At 44.9% G+C, this 21,694-nt stretch overlaps 1 protein-coding gene across 1 annotated transcript; it reads left to right on the top strand.

The window, feature by feature from the left end:
* The first annotated feature begins 3,380 nt into the window (after nt 1–3,380).
* Nucleotides 3,381–21,222, top strand: Nom1 (nucleolar protein with MIF4G domain 1). The gene is made up of 11 exons (XM_051202926.1): nt 3,381–4,357; nt 4,657–4,775; nt 6,660–6,855; nt 8,907–9,230; nt 10,332–10,442; nt 10,998–11,165; nt 12,062–12,183; nt 15,387–15,519; nt 15,949–16,080; nt 18,752–18,861; nt 19,923–21,222. The coding sequence occupies exons 1-11, from the start codon at nt 3,401–3,403 to the stop codon at nt 20,095–20,097; spliced, it is 2,547 nt and encodes an 848-aa protein (XP_051058883.1). The 5' UTR covers nt 3,381–3,400; the 3' UTR covers nt 20,098–21,222.
* The last annotated feature ends 472 nt before the right edge of the window (nt 21,223–21,694 follow it).

Here is a 21,694-nt window from a genome sequence, read left to right as displayed (position 1 = left end):
ATCTATCAATGTAATCCACCATAAAAACAAACTGAAGAAGAAAAACCATATGATCATCTCACTAGATGCTGAAAAGGCCTTTGACAAAAATTCAACACCCCTTCATGATACAGGTCTTGGAGAGATCAGAGATAACAGGAACATACCTAAACATAATAAAAAGCAATATACAGCAAACCAACTGCCAACATCAAACTAAATGGAGAGAAACTCAAAGAAATTCCTTTAAAATCAGGAACAAAACAAGGTTGTTCACTCTCTCCATATCTCTTCAATATTGTACTTGAAGTTCTAGCTAGAGGAATAAAACAACAAAAGGAGATCAAGGAGATACAAATTGGAAAGGGAGAAGTCAAACTTTCACTATTTGCAGAAGGTATGATAGTTTGCGTAAGTGACCTGAAAAACTCTACCAGGGTCCTACAGCTGATAAACACCTTCAGCAAAGTGGCAGGATACAAGATTAACTAAAAAAAATCAGTAGCCCTACTATATACAGATAAAGGGGCTGAGAAAGAAATCAGAGAAACATCAGCCTTTAAAATAGCCACAAATAACATAAAATATCTTGGGGTAATCCTAACCAAACTAGTGAAAGACCTGTATAGCAATAACTTTAAGTCTTTCTAGAAAGAAATTAAAGAAGATACCAGAAAATGGAAAGATCTCCCATGCTCATAGATAGGCAGGATCATCATAGTAAAAATGGCAATGTTGCCAAAAGCAATCTACAGATTCAATGCAATCCCATCAATATCCCAGTACAATTCTTCACAGAACTTGAAAACAAAAAACCCAGGATAGCCAAAACAACCCTGGACAATAAAGGAACTTCAGGAGGCATCACCATCCCTGGCTTCTTGCTCTACTATAGCGCTATAGTCCTGAAAACAGCATGGTATTGGCCCAAAAATAGACAGGTAGACCAATGGTATCCAATTGAAAACCCTAATATTAACCCACACACCTTGAACACCTGAGTTTTGACAAAGCAGCTAAAATTATACAATGGAAAAAAGAAAGCATCTTCAACAAATGGTGCTGGCACAACTGGATGCTGGCATTTAGAAGACTGCAGGTAGACCCATGTCTATTGCCATGCACAAAAGTCAAGTCCAAGTGGATCAAAGACCTCAACATAAATCCAACCACACTGAATCTCTTAGAAGAAAAAGTAGGAGGTACCCTTGAACAAATTGGTACAGGAGACAGCTTCCTGAACATAACTCAGTAGTACAGACACTGAGATTATATATATATATATATATATATATAAATGGGACCTCCTCAAACTGAGAAACTTCTGTAAGGCAAAGGACACAGTCAACAAGACAAAACGGAAGCCCACAGAATGGGAAAAATCTTCACCAACCCCATATCTGACACAGGGCTGATCTCCAAAATATACAAAGAACTCAAGAAGCTAGTCACCAAAACATCAAATAATCCAAATTAAAAAGTGGGGTACAGAACTAAATAGAGAATTCTCAATAGAGGAATCCAAAATGGCTGAAAGACACTTAAGAAAGTGCTCAACATCCTTAGCTATCAAGGAAATTCGAATTAAAACTCTGAGATACCATCTTACTCCTGTCAGAATGGCTAAAAATCAAAAACACCAATGTCAGTTCATGCTGGAAAGGATGTGGAGAAAGGGGAACACTCCTCCACTGCTGGTGGGAGTACAAACTCGTACAGCCACTTTGGAGATCAGTATGGTGGTTCCTCAGGAAAATGGGAATCAGTCTATCACAAGATCCAGCAATTCCACTCTTAGGAATATACCCAAAAGATGCACATTCATACAACAGTGACATCTTGTTCAACTATACTCATAGCAGCATTATTTGTAATAGCCGGAACCTAGAAGCAACCTAGATGCCCCTCAACAGAAGGATGGATGGAGAAAATGTGGCACATCTACACAATGGAGTACTACTCAGTGGGGGGCGGGGGGGAATGAAGTCTTGAAATTCTCAGGCAAACGGATGGAACTAGAAGAAACTATCCTGAGTGAGATAACCCAGTCACAAAAAGATGAACACTGTATGTACTCACTCATGTATAGATTTTATACATAGAACAAAGGATTACCAGCCTACAATTCATACCACCAGAGAAGCTAGGAAACACAAGATCTCCTGAGCAAATTGGGAGCAGGCGGGAGGGTGGGAGAAGTAGTTAGGAGAAAGAGAAGGGGAGAAGAGGAGGGGAGAGGCGGACATGATGGAGCAGTAAAATTGAGTTGGAGGAAGAATAGAAAAGAACAAGAAAAGAGATATCATAATAGAGGGAGCCATTATAAGTTTGAAGAGAAAACTGGCACTAGGGAAATGTCCAGAGATCTACAAGGATGACCCCAACCAACAATCTAAGCAATAGTGGAGAGGGTTCCTTAAATGCCTTTCCCCAATAATGAGATTGATGACTACCTTATATACCATCCTAGAGCCTTCACCCAGTAGATGATGGAAGCAGACACCCTCAGCTAAGCACTGAGCGGAACTCCTGGAATCCAGTTACGGAGAGGGAGAAATGATGAGCAAAGGGGTCAAGACCAGGCTACAGAAACTCACAGGAACAACTGACCTGAACAAGGTGGAGCTCATAGACTCTGGACTGATAGCTGGGAAACCAGCATAGGACCAACCCAGACCCCCTGAACGTGGGTCTCAGTTAGGAGGCCTGGGAAGGCTATGGTAACTCTGACAACGGAACCAGGATGTATCTCTAGTGCAGGAACAGACTTCAGGAGCCCGTTCTCCATGGAGGGATACACTCTCGGCCCAGATATACATGTAGCAGGGCCTAGGCTCTACCCCAAATGATGTGACAGACTTGATACCCCCCCTCCATGAAAGGCCTCACCCTCCCTGGGGAGTGGATGGGGGATGGGTGGGGGATCTGTAGGGGGAATAGGAGGATGGGAGGGATAACTGGGATCGATATGTAAAATAAGAAAAAGTATTAAATTAAAAAAAAGATACATAAGGAAACAGTATTGACTGTCTTCCCTTGGGTACACATGCTTCATAGAAATGCAAGGGTGTGTGGAAGTTTTATACGTGTGGAACTTATAGCCGGTATGAATTCCACTGTGCACCCCAAAACAAAGCGCCGGTGTTTTGTTTTGTTTTGTTTTGTTTTGGAGACAGGGTTTCTCTTGTGTATCCCTGGCTGTCCTGGAAGTCGTTCTGTAGACCTTGAACTCAAAGATGTGCCTGCCTCTGACTTCTGGGCTTCACTTTTCAAAAGTGTCTGTGACTGCCGCCCTCCGACCAACAGAGGGCACCACCCTGCCATCCCAACTTTTTAGTCTCAGAGAAGCGCTCTCCCGGAAGTCCCACCCCTAGCGGAAGCATATAGCCGGGCACCCCGGAAGTTAGCCGTATCTGCAGGCATGGTCGCTGCCGGCCGTGGTGGCGCGCACCGGGGCATGGCCCGCCCGAAGCGTCGCGGCGGTGGCCGCGGTCCCGGTGGCGGGGAGGGGGCCCTGAAGCGGCTGCGGCTGGCCGTGGAGGACTTCGTGCGGGCTACCTCCGAGAGCGAGGCCCCAGAGGGCCGGGAGGGCGGCGGCGCTGCGGCACGCTCCCGGCCCGGCGGGCGAAAGAGCCGCAAGGAGCTTCGGAAGCAGAAGCGACACCTGAGGAAAGCGCGGCGCCTGCAGAGGACGGGGGGCTCCGGGGGCGGGGACCAAGAGGGTAGCGTCGGCCCTACCGGCGGCCGGGAGGCTCCCCCGCCCTCCGAGGCGCGGCCGACCCCCGCCAAGGCCAAGGCTCCCTCCGCTAACCTGAAGGCCGCGGCGACCCAAGCGAAGGCTAAGACGTCCGCTTCCACGGCTACGGCGATCTCTACTAAGGCCAAGGCTAAAGATGCTCCCGGGACTCGCGGTCCCGCCGCCGCCGCCGCCGCCCGGAAGCGGGCACTTCTAGCGGCCAACGAGGAGGAGGACCGAGAGATCCGAAAGCTGGAGCGCTGCCTCGGTCTCAACAAGCGCAAGAAGAAGGGCGACGGCAGCTCGGTGCCGCTCAGCTTCGCGCGCGACGGGCTGGATTACATTCTAGGGGCCCTGGAATGTGGCAGAAGCGGCGGCCTGTACGAAAGCAGTGAGGAGGAGGAGGAAGAAAAGGGGGACACTGGACAGACACTCATGGAGAGTGACCTAGAGGACAGTTCCGAGGAAAGTGGGGAGGACTCAGACTCGACAGAGCAGCGGGAGGATCAGGAGGATGCAAGCTTGCAAAATGAGAAAGAAGCAGAAAGTGGAACTCTAGCAAGTAAAGGGAGGAAGACAGTCCGTTTTGCAGAGGCGGTAGAAAAGAGCGAAAGTTCTTCGGAAGATGACTCAGAGCACCAGGTATGACGCCAACAACCTGTAGGCCCTGTGGGCTGTCATTCCAAACAGGGTGAGGGAGCAGGGGACAGAATAGTATTGGCAGTGACACACAGTGGCAGCCACAGCCTGCTGAGGGAAAGGCTGACCCAGGCCATTCCAGGCATTCACTCGGTAGAGCTTTTCTTCGTTTAAAAAATGGTGGCTTGTAACGACAGCTGCTCCAAATTCTCGTGTGGTTGGTATTAAGAATAAATAACGAGAGAAACTACTAAATTTACCCATCGTAAATTTTTTTTTGCAATTTTATTCCTGTCTTCAAGGAGAGTCACTGTGGTGAAAAGTACATCCCACCTCGGTTGAGGGTCGAGGAGACAGTGGATGCCCATAAGAAAGAAGAGCTAGAAAGGCTGAAGAAACACGTTAAAGGCCTAATTAACAGGTAACCTTACACAATTGTGGCATGTCATCACGTAACTCTAGAGGTCGTCTAAAAGGCAAATGATGGGGCTGGGGCTAGACAGCGTCTTGGATCCTTGTCCTTCGTGTGAGATAACTGGACCTAACCTTGAAGAGGTGGGATGCTCAGGTGTTTGACATTGCCCTTTCCATGTTTGAAGCCCTGCTGCAGTTTATTCTGAGAAGCAGGGAGGAACAGGGCAGGGCTCTGTGTCATCCCAGGAGTGGTCCAGCTGATGTCACCCCTCCCTGCCCCCCCCCCTGCAAAAGTGAATTCATCTGGGGGTGAACAGGGTCCCCCTCAGTCAGCATCCATGTCTATGTTTTTTATTGTCCATTTTAAGAGTAAAACATCAGAAAGGAGTCTGGAGAGATGATGGCTCAGCGGTTAAGGCTGCTCTTCCAGAGGGCCTGAGTTCAATTCCCAGCAACCATCTATAGTGTGACCTGATGCCCTCTTCTGGGGTGCATCAGTGCAAACAGTGCAAACAGAGCACTGATTCTTAAAAAAATAATTTTTTTTTTTCCATTGGGAGCCGAGTGGATGTCACTTACCTTTCCCTGTTGGCTGAATTGGAATCACTTGTCTAAAGCTTCCCCCGCCTTCTTTCATGTCCCTCATTCAGCCTCATTCAGGTCCTGTAAAGGTGTCCACTGTCCTGGTCTATGGCACCTCTCATTTTGTCAGATTTCAAATATATATTGTTCTTTTGTTGCTTGTTGTTATAGGCCAGGCTGTGGTGGTGTGCACCTTTAATCCAGCACTTAAGTAGCTAAGGCAGGCAGATCTCTGAGTTTAAGTCCAGCCACATCTACAGAGTGACTTCCAGGACAGCCAAAGCTACACAGAGAAATACTGTTTCAGGGAAGGGAAAAAAGGCTTATTATTGTAGATGATGGGGAGTTTAAAAACAGTGTTTGGGAGGTCCTTAGAAGGGCCACTTCAGCCTATACTACAGTTAAAAACACAGAGAGAGCTGGGGGTGTGGCTAAGTTGGTAGAGTGCTGGTCTAACCTGCACAAAGCCTGCAGCCCTAGCTTGCCAGACAACATAAACCAAGCATAGTAAAACATGCCTGTAATGTCTGTAATCCCAGGGCTCTAGAGGTACATGTAGGAGGGTCAGACGTTCAAGATCATCCTTAACTAGGAAGTTTGAGACCAGTTTTGGATACATGACCCTGTCTCAAATGAAACTGACACACAACTCCAATAACTTTTTCAGTTCTCATCATTTTTTTCAAGACAGAGGCTGAGACTGATTCTGTGGAGTTTTGTTGCATGAAGATTGGTGACTGCCGCCAATATCCAGATGTATGGCTGTTTATCACAAAAGGGTCTCAAGCCAGCCCTTGTCACACCTCCTCTTCCCTCTGTGCTTTTGATTTCTTTTTCATTAAACCTTAAGCTGAGGGGGAACTGGGCTTGGAATGTAAAATATAAATTTAAAAAAAAATGCAAAAAAATAAAAATAAACTATAATACTATATTTAAAAAAAAAAACCTCATGCTGTTTTCCTAATACTCTGTAATTCCACCATTACCTGTTGTTTTAACAGCAGGTTCAGTATTAAGCACAGGTACACAGTATAGGAACAAAGTATGTTTGTGTCACATAAGAGACTCACCGCCTAGGAGTGGTCAGTGCCTCTGGGGATATTAGGTCAGGCTACCTATGGGCATGTATACAGACTTAGAGGAGATCCTAGGGTCTCTGCTAAAAGATGGTCACATCATTATTTCAGGGTTCTAGAGTGTTCTGAGAAGTATGCACCAGGTTTTTGTGGCAAAGTCAGGGTGATTTCTGGGTCAGAAATATGCATAAAACAGAATGTATCAGTAACACTTTGCTCATACTCCACTACAGGTTGAGCGAGCCAAACATGGCATCTATAAGTGGGCAGCTGGAAGAGCTATACATGGCCCACAGCAGGAAGCACATGAACGACACCCTGACCGCTGCCCTCATGGATGCCTGTGTCACTGCCTCAGCCATGCCCAGCAGACTGATGATGGAGCACGTCCTCTTAGTCAGCATCCTTCACCACACAGTTGGGATAGAGGTACATCTATCTGTGCCTTTTCTCCATACCCTGACTATGTCAGCTATAGTAATGTCCCGCATGGAGTCAGTGAGTTTGAGAGTGAAGGTGTTGGGAAGGTCAGGACAGAGGACAGAGTGACTTAACTACCTCAAAAGCCCTGCTGTGCGAGATCTACTCTGACTGTCTCAGGAATTGAGCTAATGTAGCCCTAGCGCCCCCCCCCCCCATGCTTATTTTCACATGTGAATGCCTGAGTCCATTTTCTTGCCATTACAAAGTGTAATGGACGCCCTGGACAGCTTTCCTGGAGCCCCATAATCACAGTAATTGACACTGTTCTCTGGCTGCTGTGGTGTCTCCCCCATCCTACACCACACTGGGACAGTTCAGCAGACTTAATCAAAGTGATTTGAGTGCAGACAGCATTGCAGTGAGTTATTTTAAAAGTCATAGATGTGACCACCACAGCACATGAGGAATTTACTTGATTTGAAAACCTGAAATTATTGGTCCTACTTCCCATTTAAACCTTTGCTAATAGCATGAAGGACAATGAGATGACTTGTTCAAGGGGAAGTCATTATAGTACTTTAGCTAATGGCGTCCCCTAAGGCTTGTGCCAGATATGCTGTGTTCTCAGGATGCTGGTTCCCATTAAACTGTGCCGAGAAAAACCTCCCAGGGACTCATGGAAGGAAAAATATTAAAGATGTTCTTGGCTACTGTTTGCCTTCTCTCAATCACTTAACATTCAGGCCTTTGCAGATCTGTGCTAAAATTCACATATCCAACATGAGGTTTCTTTTGTTTGTTTGTTTTTGTTGTTTGTTTCTTTGTTTTGTTTTTTCCTATTTCTAGGTTATACTCATATGTTTAATTTTAAAAACATTAATAGAATCAAAATTTTAACCTTTTATATAATTGGACCTATTGTATACTGAAAACATACCTGAATTGATGTCTCAATGTTTCTTGCCCTCTGAAGCATCCTGACTGTTAACATTCTTCATGAGCTTAAGATAGTGGTACTGATCAGAGAGGATATTCTTAGGTTTTTCTTCAGTGAGAAAACCTGAACTGGGTATCAAGCCTCGGGCCTTTAGTTTTGGCCTCCAGAAATCAGTATTGCCAGTCTTTTCTAACGTCATTGTTTTGCAGTATAGCAATCCTGTGTGTAGTTGCCCATTACACTCTGAGTTATATGTGGATCTCATTTACCCTTGTACATCTACATGTCTTACCTGATGTGAATTTAGCATAAATATGCACAGGTCCAACTGCCATTGAACCAGATTTTGACCAGCATCCCACAACCTACTTAATCCTGTCTGGTTCCTGGAGAGCCAGACCAAATGCTAGGATTACACCCAGTGATGCCTACCCTGCCAGTCTGTCCCAGGTCACTTTATAAGCAGCCCTTTCTTTCCTATCTATCCCAGCTGGATACCCTGCGGGAGAAAGTAGTCACAAGACAGTGCTACTAACAGGAGGGTCGCTGCCGTTCCTACCTTCAGGTTTCACTGCCTTCGTTCAGAACCACCACTGGTTGAAATCCTGGCCTTCTTCCTCCCCAGCATTAACTTAGAAATTGTAAAAAGAATGTTCCAGAGCACCAAAAGAACAGTGCCGTAGTGACTTTGCCCAGCTTCATCAGGCATCTGCTAGGTCTTGGCCTGGTGCTGTCCCCTAGCTATCACCTTTATGTGGATTCCGACATCAGGCTCAGGTCACCAGGTGGGAAGCAAGCTCCTTTATGCGGAGCCATCTTGCCATCACCTTTTTAAAAGAAATTTTTCTAGAGAGCCACTTGGTTGTTGATTCTAAAGAAGTGAGAATATTTTTACAGAAAAGGCTTGTGTGCTGAGGCAATCACTCAGTACCATGTTTGTTATGTAGAATCTTCTCATCAGTATGTGAAGTCTGAGTTTCTGAAGTCTGTATTCTTAGCCACCAACTCCCCTGCTAGAGTTCTTATGCCCCCTGTATTCATGTTGTACTTTATAGGTATTTGTGCATTTGACAAGCAGGGTCCCAGAATGGCATGATGACATTCCTTCCGTCTCCTTCAGGTTGGTGCTTGCTTCCTTGAGGCTGTGGTGAAGAAGTTTGATGCCATCTATAAAGATGGAGGTGAGGGGAAAGAACTGGACAACCTGTTTACCATGATTGCCCATTTGTACAACTTCCACGTGGTACAGTCTCTCCTCATCTTTGACATTTTGAAGAAGCTTGTTGGAACTTTTACGGAAAAAGACATTGAGCTGATCCTGTTGATGCTGAAAAATGTGGGCTTTGCATTGAGAAAAGATGACGCCTTGTCACTTAAGCAGCTGATCACAGATGCCCAGGCCAAGGCCAGTGGGGCAGGCAGCAAGTTTCAGGACCAGAACAGGGTAGGAGTGCCACTTGACCTGCTGAGTGCCCCAAAGCACATAGAGTGACGAGCACAAATGAGTATCTGGCCAAAAACTAGTTCATGCCCTAATGCTCTCTGTCTTCTTCTCCCTTACCTGGTACTTTCCTGTGGTTTTGTCTTTGGCCTACAGACTGACCTGGGTTGTGAGGGATTTGCTTTTGTTTTCTTGGATTTTTGAGTAGTCTCACCATATAGCCCAAGCTGGCCTAAAGCTCTTGATCCTCTTCTGAGTGCTGGGCCTTGCTTGGACCTTGTTTCTTCATTAAGAACCATACATATTTTATGATCATAACTGATTTGTTGGCCAGTTGTCAGCCTGGGTAGGATGTGTGGCACTGCTTCTGAGCAGCAGAGACTTAGTCTTGCCAGCCAGCTTCCTCTATAAAATGGACTCACAGCTCTGACCCCATCTGAGGGTTAGGACAGCACCTGAGAAGCCCTCAAGGAGGAAGGAGAATGTCATGCTGAAGAGCACCATTTCAGGAACCTGTGGGGTTTGACCACAGAGAAGGTAGGGCTCAGGGAAGCCAGGTTTTTTTTCTTGGGTGGAGGAAGATCTGAGCAGATAGTTATTGGCAGGTGCTCTACTTTGATGGCCACTTTGACCCGGTGTAGAAGAGATTGGGCCAGAGCAGGGAGAACGGCTTCAGGAATCTCTAAACAAAAGTAGCATGTGTAAGTGTGGTGACAGTGGGTTGTAGTCTTGGGAGTCTGAAGTGAGTGACTTTTGGAGGAGCAGGAACATGAGATGGGAGTTTGGGGTCACTCTGAAGAACATACAGGAGGAGATGGGAAGTTGACTGCTTCTGAATAGTCAGCTTGTCATCTAGATGAGTTTTGAAGAAGTGTTTGCAAGGAAGGGTTCTGGGTCACCCTCATCCCAGGGCTGGGGTTGTGGGAATGGAGGAGAGAAGGCCTCTGGATAGTGAGATGCGTCTATTTTAAAATACTCTACCCCTTACTGAGATATTAAAGTCTCACAGACCTTCCAGTGCTCTCATCTGTGGTGTTTCTTGCAGCATTGAATCGTCAGTGGCTTTTAAATGGTGAGTTTAGATGGTTTTCCTTTTCCTTTAAGGTACGGTTCATGTTGGAGACCATGTTGGCTCTGAAGAACAATGACATGCGTAAAATCCCTGGCTATGATCCTGAGCCTGTGGAGAAACTAAGGAAGTTACAGAGAGCACTGGTGAGTGACACCCTATTCTGGTTTGTCCTGAGCCTCCATGTCATCCTGACCCATTGTGACTATGTTCAGCACAAGTCTTAGAAACTGTATGTCTATAGTGAGACTGGGGAACCTCCATGCACAGGAATCATCAGGTTAGTTGAGTGCCCAGTATGAGTCTCCTGAGGTGCTAAGCTAAGGCTGTATGGTAAGATCCTCTATTGATACTCAGAAGGCCAGGCCCCACCTGGAACCAAGAAGCCTCTCAGGTGTCCAACCTGTAGTCTTGCCATATAGCCTGAGATGGTTACCACAGTCATTCTAAGTTTTTAGTCACACAGACATTGTTGCAGAGCTCAGGTCACACACATTTGGATAATGAACCCATAGACTTCACAAACAGAACACTGAGAGTTGATAGCTCTTTCTGGCATTTTTCCAAACATGCTAACTGTTCCAGTTGTCCATCATTCATTGCCATAGTCATACATGGAAACTGCCATTTTCAAACAAAGCATGATAGAAATACAGAATGAGGCAGCCAAAACACTTCATGAAGCCTTTTCTTTTCATCAGGTACGCAGTGCTGGCTCTGGTTCTGAGACTCAGCTCCGAATCTCCTGGGATGGCATCTTAAATGCGGAACAGACTGGCCGTTGGTGGATTGTGGGGTCTGCATGGAGTGGGACCCCAATGATCGACAACAGTCATCAAACACAACTACAGAAGCCACTTGCAGGAACGGTATGAAGACCCCTGTTGGCTTCCTGACCTGCTGTGTCTGAAGTCTGCTCTGCCCAAAATAGCTCCCTAGTACTCCTGCGTATTCTTGAAATGTACCACACAGGCTTATCAGGAGGCTTCATAGAAGAAGTAGCTCCTGTTGGCATACGATTAATTCAGTTTCTGCATCTTAAGAATTTTTAAAAGCTCCAAAGCCTGCCGGGCGGTGGTGGTGCACGTGGAGCTTTCAATCTCAGCACTCGAGGTAGAGGCTAGTGGATCTATGTGAGTTCAAGGGCAGCTTGGCCTACAGAATGATTATAGGACAGCCAGGGCTACAAAGTGAAACCCTGTCTTGAAAAATGAAAACCAAAACAAAAAAGTAAGTTCCAAAACCCAATTCAAACAAAATCTAGAAATTGAATGGAATGAGAAAGGGGTGAAAATGGAATTCATTTGAGAGGAGCTATTGTTGGAACTTGGGCATATGCTGTTCCCAGGAGGTGTAGGTTCCAGTTCCTACTGTGGATTCGAGTTGTAACTCCAATTTCCTTTTTGTCTTTCCTTCCTGGGGACCCTGATCTCACTTCCTAGTTGTGGCCCCCAGATGCTGGTAGCTGCATATATCTGAACTTGATCTTCATTTGATGCACAGATCTGATCCACAGATTAGAGCCACCTCCTGAGAAGGCTCCCACTGAGCTTTTCTCCCTTTGTAAGAGTTGCCTAAGAATACAGACAAGGCATTTACATGCATACATGTACATATAGTTTACAATCACATGCTCAAATGTGTATGTTACACTTCAGAAATTCAAGTTCAGAACTGCTAAGGAACAGTGTCTTGTTTCTGAGGAGACCGCGCCCATTGGGATGATTGGAGGGTCAGGCAGGACACTGATCTCTTTCTTTTTCAGGTTAGCTCCAAGATGCTGGAGCTTGCAAGGAAGCAGAGAATGAACACTGATGTCAGGAGAAACATATTCTGCACTATAATGACAAGTGAGGACTTCTTGGATGCTTTTGAAAAGCTGCTGAAGTAAGCATTGGTGTGAACATTTTGATATGTTATTTAATAAACATAACAAAGTATGTTGATCTAGGTTTTAGCTTTTGGGTAATTTCAGTAACTGAGTCTTCCCCATTACTTTCCTCTCACCTGGGTTTCTGGGTCCCCTGTGACCCTCATAAGACATTGATCTCTACTAGTATACACTTGATAAGTAGCATTTGAGAACTTGGCTGGCCGTGTTACATAACCAGACACTTGATAGTCTGCCAAGGCTGTAATTGTTATATCTATCTTTCTCTTAATATAAAAACTTTACAATATAGTTTCTATAATTAGTTGTAAATTTTACAAAGTTATTATAAACAGTTGAATGTCAAATCCTTTATTGGTTCAAATTTAGATATAAGTGCAAGTCTTGATTGAGTTTTCTTTTTTTTTTTTAAGGTTTTGTTTGTTTGTTTGAGACAGAGTTTCTCTGTGTAGCTTTGGACTTGTCCTGGAACTCACTCTGTAGACCAGGTTGGCCTCAAATTCACAGAAATTGCCTGCCTCTGCCTCCCAAGTCCTAGGATTAAGGTGCGCCACCACCATCTTGCCTGATTGGGTTTTTGAAACTGAACCTTGTTAATATGGAAACCTTGAGCTTGCTTATGCTTCTGAGACCTTACTGTTTGCTCAGTGTAGGTAGCACTGAGTCCCCCAGTCAGTGTCTGTCTCTGAGAGACTTTGTTAAAGGAAGATTATACTGTCCAGTCAAAGGGTCTGACTTTCCATTGCTAGTCAACTTTTGTCACTGAGGCAGGATGTCTGAGAAAATCAACTTGAAGGAGGAAAAGTTATTTGGGCTTATAGTTTCAGTCCATGGTCACTTGGCCCTGATGTGATGGGTAGTGGTGGGACAGTACATCATTGCAGAAAATGTGTGGTAGAAGAGACCTGCTTATTTTGTGGAAGCTATGATGTAGAGACCAACCCCTCAACACATGACCTTTGGGAAATGTCCCTGTTCTGACACTGGTGTTCTTTATGCCAAAAAATATTTCCTTCACTGTTCTCCTATGGCTTAGTTAGCATTAACTGTCACCTTGATACAGCCTAGAATCAGCTAGAAGAATCTTAGTAATCGTGTGTGTCAGGTTGGTCTGTGAGGGGCTGTCTTAACTGATGTAAGACTCAGTCCACTGTGGGCAGCAGCATGCCAGGCAGGTGGTGCTGGGTTGATTAAGGAACTAGCTAGCCTAATATGAGTAAGCCAGAGGGTAAGCCAGTAAACAGCATTCCTCTGTGGTTTCTGCCTGGACTTTTTCAGTGATGCCAGATAAATCCTTTCCTCCTCAAGCCGCTCCTCATCAGAGTGTTTTTATCAGGAAACTAGAATATCTTGTTAATTTCAACATTTTCAAACCTTTAACATTGCCGGGTATGGTGGTATAACCTGTTAGCCTGGCACTTTTGAGGCTAAAGCTGGAGAATCTTACTTCTGTTAGGATACAAAAAAGTTCTATCAGACTTAACAGTGGTTCCCTGCCCACCCTACTTTTATTCATGAAGGTCATTAGCCGGGTTTTGATTATAACTCAACAGTGTGAGGCCCTTGACTCCAGCATTCCAGCACTGCAGATTTCTTTTCTTTTTTAAATCACTGCCTATTCTTGTAGATATGTAACTCCATGGATTATGTACAGCTGAAATGAAACTGGCTATCTGGGTGGCCCACATACACCTTGAACAGCATGCTGTTTTGGGTTTTGTTTGTTGCTTGGAGAAGGTTTGGGGGTAACATGGCAGCAGAGTTGCTGTTTGTCTCCTAAGGCATAGGGCATCTGCCTTGTCTATAGCTAATGGATTCAGAGGGTAGTCAGCTGGGGCTAGGGACGTGGCTCAGTGGTAGAGGGCTTGCTTGGCCTGTACAAGGCTGTGGGTTCAACTCCTAATGCCCTCCAGAAGAAAGGCGATTGGTTATTTTTAATCACCAAAAACTCAAAGGCCTTGTGTTCTTCCACTAATGGGTAGACTAACTGTGGGTCCTAGGTACATGTGTTTCTTGTCAGTCAGCTCTGCAGAAGACTGAGCAGCAAGGCTCACACCATCATGCATGGTTCTAAAATATTCCCTGCCCTGGACAAGGAACTAGACTTGGACAGCCACTTCATGACTGTTGACACAGCAGAATTAGAGAGGCACAGAAAATGCATCCATGGTGGCCTGTGTTTCAGGGAGATACCCTGCTGCAAAGGAAGGAAGGGGATGGTAGGAGCTGTAGAACTTCCTGTATCTCCACTGTGGTGGTTGCTGCCTGATCCACACTCACAGGGCTGTACACAGGAAAGAGTGCATTTTGTTGAGTTTTACCTGGGGGAAGGGTGTTTTTGGGGGTTTGAGAAAGGTCTCCCTGTATAGGTCAAGCTGGTCTTGAGCTCACAAATCTCCCACCTCATTTTCCTGAGTGTTGGGTAATTGTTATGTAGCATGAAAGCTGTCACCTTAAGTTTTAAAAGTGAGAAAATCACCTTAAATTATAAAAGTCAGAAAGTGTCAGGTGTGGTTGCCCACGCCTGAATTCCAGCACTAGGATCTCTGAGTTCAAGGCCAACAGTCTATAGGGCAAGTTCCAGGACATCCTAAGAACAGCCAACACAGAGAAACTCTGTCTCAAAACAAAAAAGCCTCAGAAAGTGTCTGCTGAGATGGTTCAGCCTTTAAGAGCAATTGGTGCTGCTGCTCTTCCACAGAACCTAGGTTTGATTACTAGCACCCATGTAGCAGCTCACAAACATCCGTACTCCAGTTCCAGGGCCTCAGGTGCCTGCTTTTCGTCTCCATGGGCAATAGACATGCAGGTGATGCACAGATATACATGCAAGCAAAACACCCATACACACAGAAATTAAAAATCTAAAAATACCGTTTAAAAAAATCAAAAAGTAAAGCCATTACCTTAACCATACCCAGCTTCATGGCATCACAGGAGAGTGCTGTGTATTAACTGCAAAAACCAGTATTCAGCTTTGTAGCTGCTTTACAATTGGGAGCTCACACATTTCACCATATTATTCGGAAAACTGAGGCCCATAGAAGCTAGGAACAAAACTGGGTTGTGTCCCAATATGTGAATGTCATCACCGTCTTTACCAGTTCACTTTCCACTGGACTCCTCAGACAGGGAGGGGCTGATTTTGCCATGAAAATTGAAAGTAGAATACATTCTTAGTCTAGCTGTTTGTCTACAGGCTTGGGCTGAAAGACCAGCAGGAGAGAGAGATTGTTCACATCCTCATGGATTGCTGCCTGCAGGAAAAAACCTACAATCCTTTCTACGCTTTCCTGGCTAGCAAGTTCTGTAGCTATGAAAGGAGATTCCAGGTAACTTAAAAGACCACCAGTACATCTGCCTGGCTTATTACCAGGAGGTCCATGTTCCCATCATGGATCTTGTCCAGGCTTACCTGAATTGAAGAGAAGATAGAACAGTGGGGCAAGGTAACAAGGGTCCAGAACATCCCAAGGCACCTTGTCTGTTACAGCTGGAAGGATTGGGGTCAGGCTGCCTGGATGGTCTCTAATAACTGGTTGTTGCTAGCAACCTCTCTTGAGAGAGACAAAACTACAACAAAAAGGGACTTTTTTTTTTTTTTATGCTGCTGTGGGAAGGGACAGTGAAGTTGCTTTTAGTCCTTATTTGGGTTAGTGACAAGGAATAAGAAATAGCATACCTTTAGAGTATGTTCATCTTGAGTTGTTCCAGTGATTTGTTACATTTTAACTTTTTTCTTCTTTACCCTTGTTAATTAGATGACTTTCCAGTTCAGCATATGGGACAAATTTCGGGACTTAGAAAATTTGACGTCCACTAAGTTCTCAAATCTGGTTCATCTGGTGGCACACTTGTTGAAGACAAAGTCACTTCCACTTTCTATCCTAAAGGTTAGTATAATGCAAGAAATTAGTAAAATTCTTTTTATTTGGTGTATTTTTAAAGTGTGTTTTCTGAGCTTCTGAAATGTTTTCTTTCTTTTTGGTTTTTGTATGTTTGTTTTGTTTTTTAAGACAGGGTTTCCCTGAAGCCTTGGCTGTCCTGGAATTCACTCTGTAGACCAGGCTGGCCTTGAATTCAGAGATCTGCCTGCCTCTGCCTCCCCAGCCCTGCTGCTGCCATCCACCCCTACTATCCCTAGATCATAGCCATCACAGACAATATCTAACCAATATATAATGTAAATCTACTTAGAGAATTAGTGTTCAGTTATAGGGTTTGCATTGTTTTTTGGCTTTGTTTTGCTTTACATTATTTATTTCATGTATGTATATGTTTATATGGGGGTAGGGGGCTTGCATGTGCTGAGGTCAAAAGGCAACTATCAGAAATTGGTTCTCTTTCTACCACGTGTTCTGAAAATCAACTCAGGTCATCAGGGTTGTCAGCAAATGACTTTACCTGCTGAGCCATCTCATCAGCCCAGTTACATGTTCTTTGATAATCAAGTCATAGTTTTACAATGCTGAACTGGGGGCTGGAGAGATGGCTCAGTGGTCAAGAGCACTGGTTGCTCTTCCAGAGGTCCTGAGTTCAATTCCCAGCAACCATGCTGAACTGGTCACAGCTCGGCTGGGAGCATAAAGTGAAGTAGGACTTTGTCTTCAGGGTTAGTTACTATTGCTATGATAACACAAAGACTAAAAGCAACTGGGGGAAGGGTTTATTTCACTTACACTTCTAGGTATCACCGAGGGAAGTTAGGCCAGGAACCTGGAAGCAGGAGCTGATGCAAAGGTCCTGGAGGAACACAGCTCAGCCTGCTTTCTTACAGAACCCATGACTCTGAGCCCAGAGATGGCCCCACCCACAGTGGGCTGGGCCCTCCTGAATCATTCTCTACAGCCCATTTTATGGAGACAATTTCTCAGCTGAAGTTCCTCCCTCTCAGATGACTGTCGTTTGTCTCAAGTTGACATAATACAAGCTAGGACAGACTTTCCTCCTTTTAAAGACATAGTTATGGATCGTCACTGCAAAATGCCATAAGGTTGTAAGTTCCCCGCCTAAGACATCAGTACAGAAAACAGTGAAGCCAGGCACAGGAGGCTTCCTAAAAAGTCCTGAAGGAGATAAATAGCAGAGACAAGTCAGAGTGCTCACTTCAGTGTCCTTCTGTGTCATTGCTGATCTGCAGGGCAGCCTCCTGTGTCCTGTATCTGTCCTTGACAATTTCCTGTGACTGTGAGAAGTGGGCAGGAGTCAGTTGTGGGTGATAGCTGTATTAATCAGGGTTCTCTACAGAAGCAACACATAGAGTAAATCTCTCGGTGTATAAGTAGAAAGGGGATTTATTAGAATGACTTACAGTCTGTGCTCCAGCCAATCCAGCAATGGCTGCCTGTGAGCAGAAAATCCAAGAATCTAGTATTGCTCAGTCCATGGGGTTAGATGTCTCAGCTGGTCCTGAGTGTGTGCTGGAATTCTCAAGAAGCAGCTCCAGTGCCAGTGAAGGGATGGGTGGGCTAGCAAGGCAGAGCAGGCAGGCAAAGAGCAAAAGCTTCCTTCTTCCTTGTGCTGCTGTGGCTTCCAGCAGAAGCTGTGGCCCAGATTAAAGGTGAATCTTCCCACCTCAAGCTCTGGATTAGAAGTGGATCTTACTAATTTCAAATTAATCAGAACCTCACAGGTGGGGTTTTAGTTTCAGATGTAGTCAAGTTGATAACCAGGAATAACCATCACAGGGCCCTAGACACATCCCTGGCCCTGTTCCTGGGCTCTTGTCTGTGCCCAATGTGGCGTTCATCCTTGTTCTTAGGCATGCTTTTCTGCTGTAAGCAGTGTATGTGGGCATAGCTCGGGCCTCTCTAGGCAGTGCCTTTTTGTTACCATACACTGTACTTCTGCAATCTTTTTTTTTTTAAAGCATAGGCAATTTTATTAGCATTTGAAAAAGGAAAAACTACAGGCAAGCTGTAAAATCTCAGCAGCTGCCTGGAAGAGAGAAGAAAAATGACCATGCCATTTCAGCTGGCACGGAGGTCAGTCACAAAACAAAATAAGCAGACGTAGGATGGGATGGGAGGCATTGGAAAAAGAATAAAGAAACCCAATGTTTTGGAGGAAAAGCCCTCAGTGTTAAGGAAAGCGTGTTTGGAAGAGCTTGGGAAGTTCTATTTAAATTCATCTTAGATTGTGTTTTCCCCATGTTGGTGTCTGGTTCTCTGAGCAGTGACTTCTGTGCGGAAGTCCACCATGGGGGAAGTAGAGTATGCTTATCCCACTGATGACATCGACATGCTTTGTACAGTCCCTGATGCTGTCCTGGAAAACGCGGACATATTCTGTGCCAATTCTCTGCTATAGCCTACACCCTCTGTGAGTTGTAACTGAAGAGTGGCTCCTTAAGAGGACAGAAACAATACTAAGTAAACTTCAGGTCTGGAGTGTATAAATCCCCTGTAGCTATGCCCCCGTTGCTTGTAGCCTAGGAGCCAGCCCACTCACCCTGCCAGCAGTACTCTGTGTACTTGCCAGCACTTGGTGTTGCAGAGAGCAAGTGTCACACAAATCATGGTAACCCTGAATCAGCAGAATGTTTTCCTACCTCCTAACCCTTAGGTGGTTGAATTCAGTGAATTGGATAAACCCAGAGTCCACTTCCTACGGAGAGTGTTGACTGAGCTGTTGATGGAAACAGAAGAAGAAGACCTGGGTTTAATTTTCTCAAGGTATGTGCCCAGTGTTTCCTGACAAGATGTGAAAAATGCAGAGAGATTGCCTTTTGAGCAAGCGTGGAGATTACTCCCATTTCACTGCTGGTGCCTTACAAAGCCAGGGTTATGCCTAGTGCATGATTTTTTACCTATGCACTGGATTGAAAGAATTGCAAGATTTGCCTAATAGAGAACAGTGGTTTGTAACAAGTACATATGTAATGTTCCATGGGTTTCATTTCCTTTCTTCTTATGAGGTGCTGGGACTTGGGCCCAGGCCTCTGTGCTGAGCATATGCTTCACTGAGCCTCATTCCCCAGCCCTCAGGAAGTTTTTAAGTGAAAGCTGGGCATCTGGGTTCACATTGTAATCCCAGAATTTAAGAAGCTGAGGAGAATTGTATAAGCTTAAGGCCAGCCTGGTGATTTTGAGGTCAGACTAAGACACAGAGTAAGACCCTGTCTCAAAAATAAAAAAAGAAAGAAAGAAGAAGAAAAAGTTATTTTACTGTTTGTTTGTTCATTTTATTTTGTTTTTGAGACAGAATCCCACTGTATATTCCTGGCTGGCCTGGAGCTTGCTATGAAGACTAAACTGACCTCAATAAAGGTGGTTCTTAACAAAGAATCCTAGTTTAAAAGAAGCTGGGTGCAACCAGTTATGGTAGCATGTTCCAGTAGTCCTAGCACCTTGAAGACTGAGACAGGAGGATTCCAAATTTGAAGCCACTCTAGGCTGCTTTGTCTTTAAAAAAGAAGCCAGCTGTAGTGACATTCCTGAGGTCACAGCTTTTCTAGAGGCAGAGCAAAGGAGGATCTCTTGAGTACAGGAGTTCGAGGCCAGCTTAGACAGCACAACAAGACTGTGCCTAAAAATAGATTTTTGTAAGTAAGGGGCAGGCTGGGGGTGTCTCGGTAGCAGAGCACTTGCCTATCTTATGCAAGACCTTGGGTTTCATCCCATCATCCAAAAAAACAAATGCCTAAAAGTAGGCTTTGCCTTGCTGCTAGAGGTGCCAGGCACTGAGATCTGGAAGACCAGCCTGTGTCCCTAACCTGTCTCCAATTCCTTTTCAGAGTATCTGAAAACCCAAAGCTGAGGATGCTGCAAGAAGGCCTGAAACTCTTCATTAGCCACTTCCTGCTGAAGCACACACAGACTCTCCAGAGTGCTGAGGAAGCCAGTCTGCTGAGAGAGCGGGCAGGCCTTGCATCCAAGTCTTTACAAGGCAAAGCCATACTGAGGATGTAGCCAAAGGATAGGGAACATTTGACCAAGAGATGTCATTTATGAATTCAAAGACCTGTTCCATCTCTGTAAGAACAAGAAGAATTATGCCATGTTCTGTCATGGTTTAAATACTATATTTTCAGATTTTTTTTAAAATCTAGGGTTGTACTGTGTATTTCAAATGTATATGTATGTATATAGCAGATCAAAAGGAAGGGAGAGAGAAGATGGAGCATTGAGCCATGAGAAGAGGCAAGATCATAAATTGATGAGGTTGTTTTGTTTTGTTTTATGGTATTTGTTTTGTTTTGTTAACCTTCTGAAATATTGGTTAAAAGTTCAGACAATTGGCCAAGCATGGTGGTGCATGCCTCTAATCCCAGCACTCAGGAGGCATAGGCAGGCAGATCTATGAGTTTGAAGCCATCCTGGAGCTGGAGTCCCAGGTAGTTGTGAGCTGCTAGTGTGGGTGCTGGGACCCAACCTCAGGTCCTCTTAGAATAGCACACACTCTGACCACTATGCCAGATCTCCAGCCCCAAATGTGTCTGTTACTGTTTGTTTTGGGTTTGTTTTTGGACATAGAGTATCTTCTTGTAAGCCTAGCTGTCCTGGGATTCAATATGTAAATAAGGCTAGCCTCTAACTCACAGAGATCCACCTGCCATCCCTTTTCCTACCCCAAATGATAGGGATTGAAGGTGTGTGCTATCATGCCAGGCTCCAAATATGTTCTTTTTTAAAAAATGTATTATAGCTACATTTGAAAAGTACTACAAGGTGCTGAGACAGCAACTTTCTCTCCCTCTCTCTCTCTCTCTCTCTCTCTCTCTCTCTCTCTCTCTCTGTGTGTGTGTGTGTGTGTGTACAGGTACGTGTGTACTTGTATACTTATTACAATAAAGGTTAAGAACAATGTATAAACTAGGTGTGGTAGCGCACATCTTTAATCCTATCACTTGGGATGCAGAGTCTGATGGGTTCAAAGCAAACCTGGTCCATATAGCAAGTTCCAGGGCAGCCAGGACTACATAAAGAAACCCTGTCACAAACAGCAAATATATGTATAGATTCACTTTTTAAAGGGGGGGATTTCATCTATAAAGATGTAAACTTTATTTAAAAATAAACTTCATTTGAGCTCTTTTCTGTAGTGCACCACCACTGAGTTCTGAGGCTGGCTTGAGTCCATTAGGAGAGACTGGCTTCTGCCATCCCAGAAACTGCTGACATGGGGCTGTGTGATATTGTTCATACTTGGTTGTCACCAGACTCTTCCCTTAATCGTGTGACATTTCCTGAAAAACAAAAGATGTTGGCTACAAAATGGCCAAAAGACAGGACAATTCTCTGAAAAGGCTACGTGTTCATGCAGACCATGTTCTCTTCGTCCATTCACCCATCTGTGGACATTCAGGCTCTCCTTCACCCATCTGTGGACATTCAGGCTCTTGCGCATGTTGCTGCAATGAACATGGGGTGCTGTGTCTTTGGCACTCCAGCAGTGGACTTAGTGTACTCTATGGCATTTCTGTTGTTAGTGTTTTTCAGGAACTTCCCAACTGTTTTGCATATGGCTGTACCAGTTTTCATCCCACCCACACAGTACAAGGACTCC

The sequence above is a fragment of the Phodopus roborovskii genome, unplaced genomic scaffold, assembly GCF_943737965.1.
Source record: "Phodopus roborovskii unplaced genomic scaffold, PHOROB, whole genome shotgun sequence".
Lineage (NCBI taxonomy): Eukaryota > Metazoa > Chordata > Mammalia > Rodentia > Cricetidae > Phodopus > Phodopus roborovskii.
This window is presented reverse-complemented; position numbering and strand designations above follow the sequence as displayed.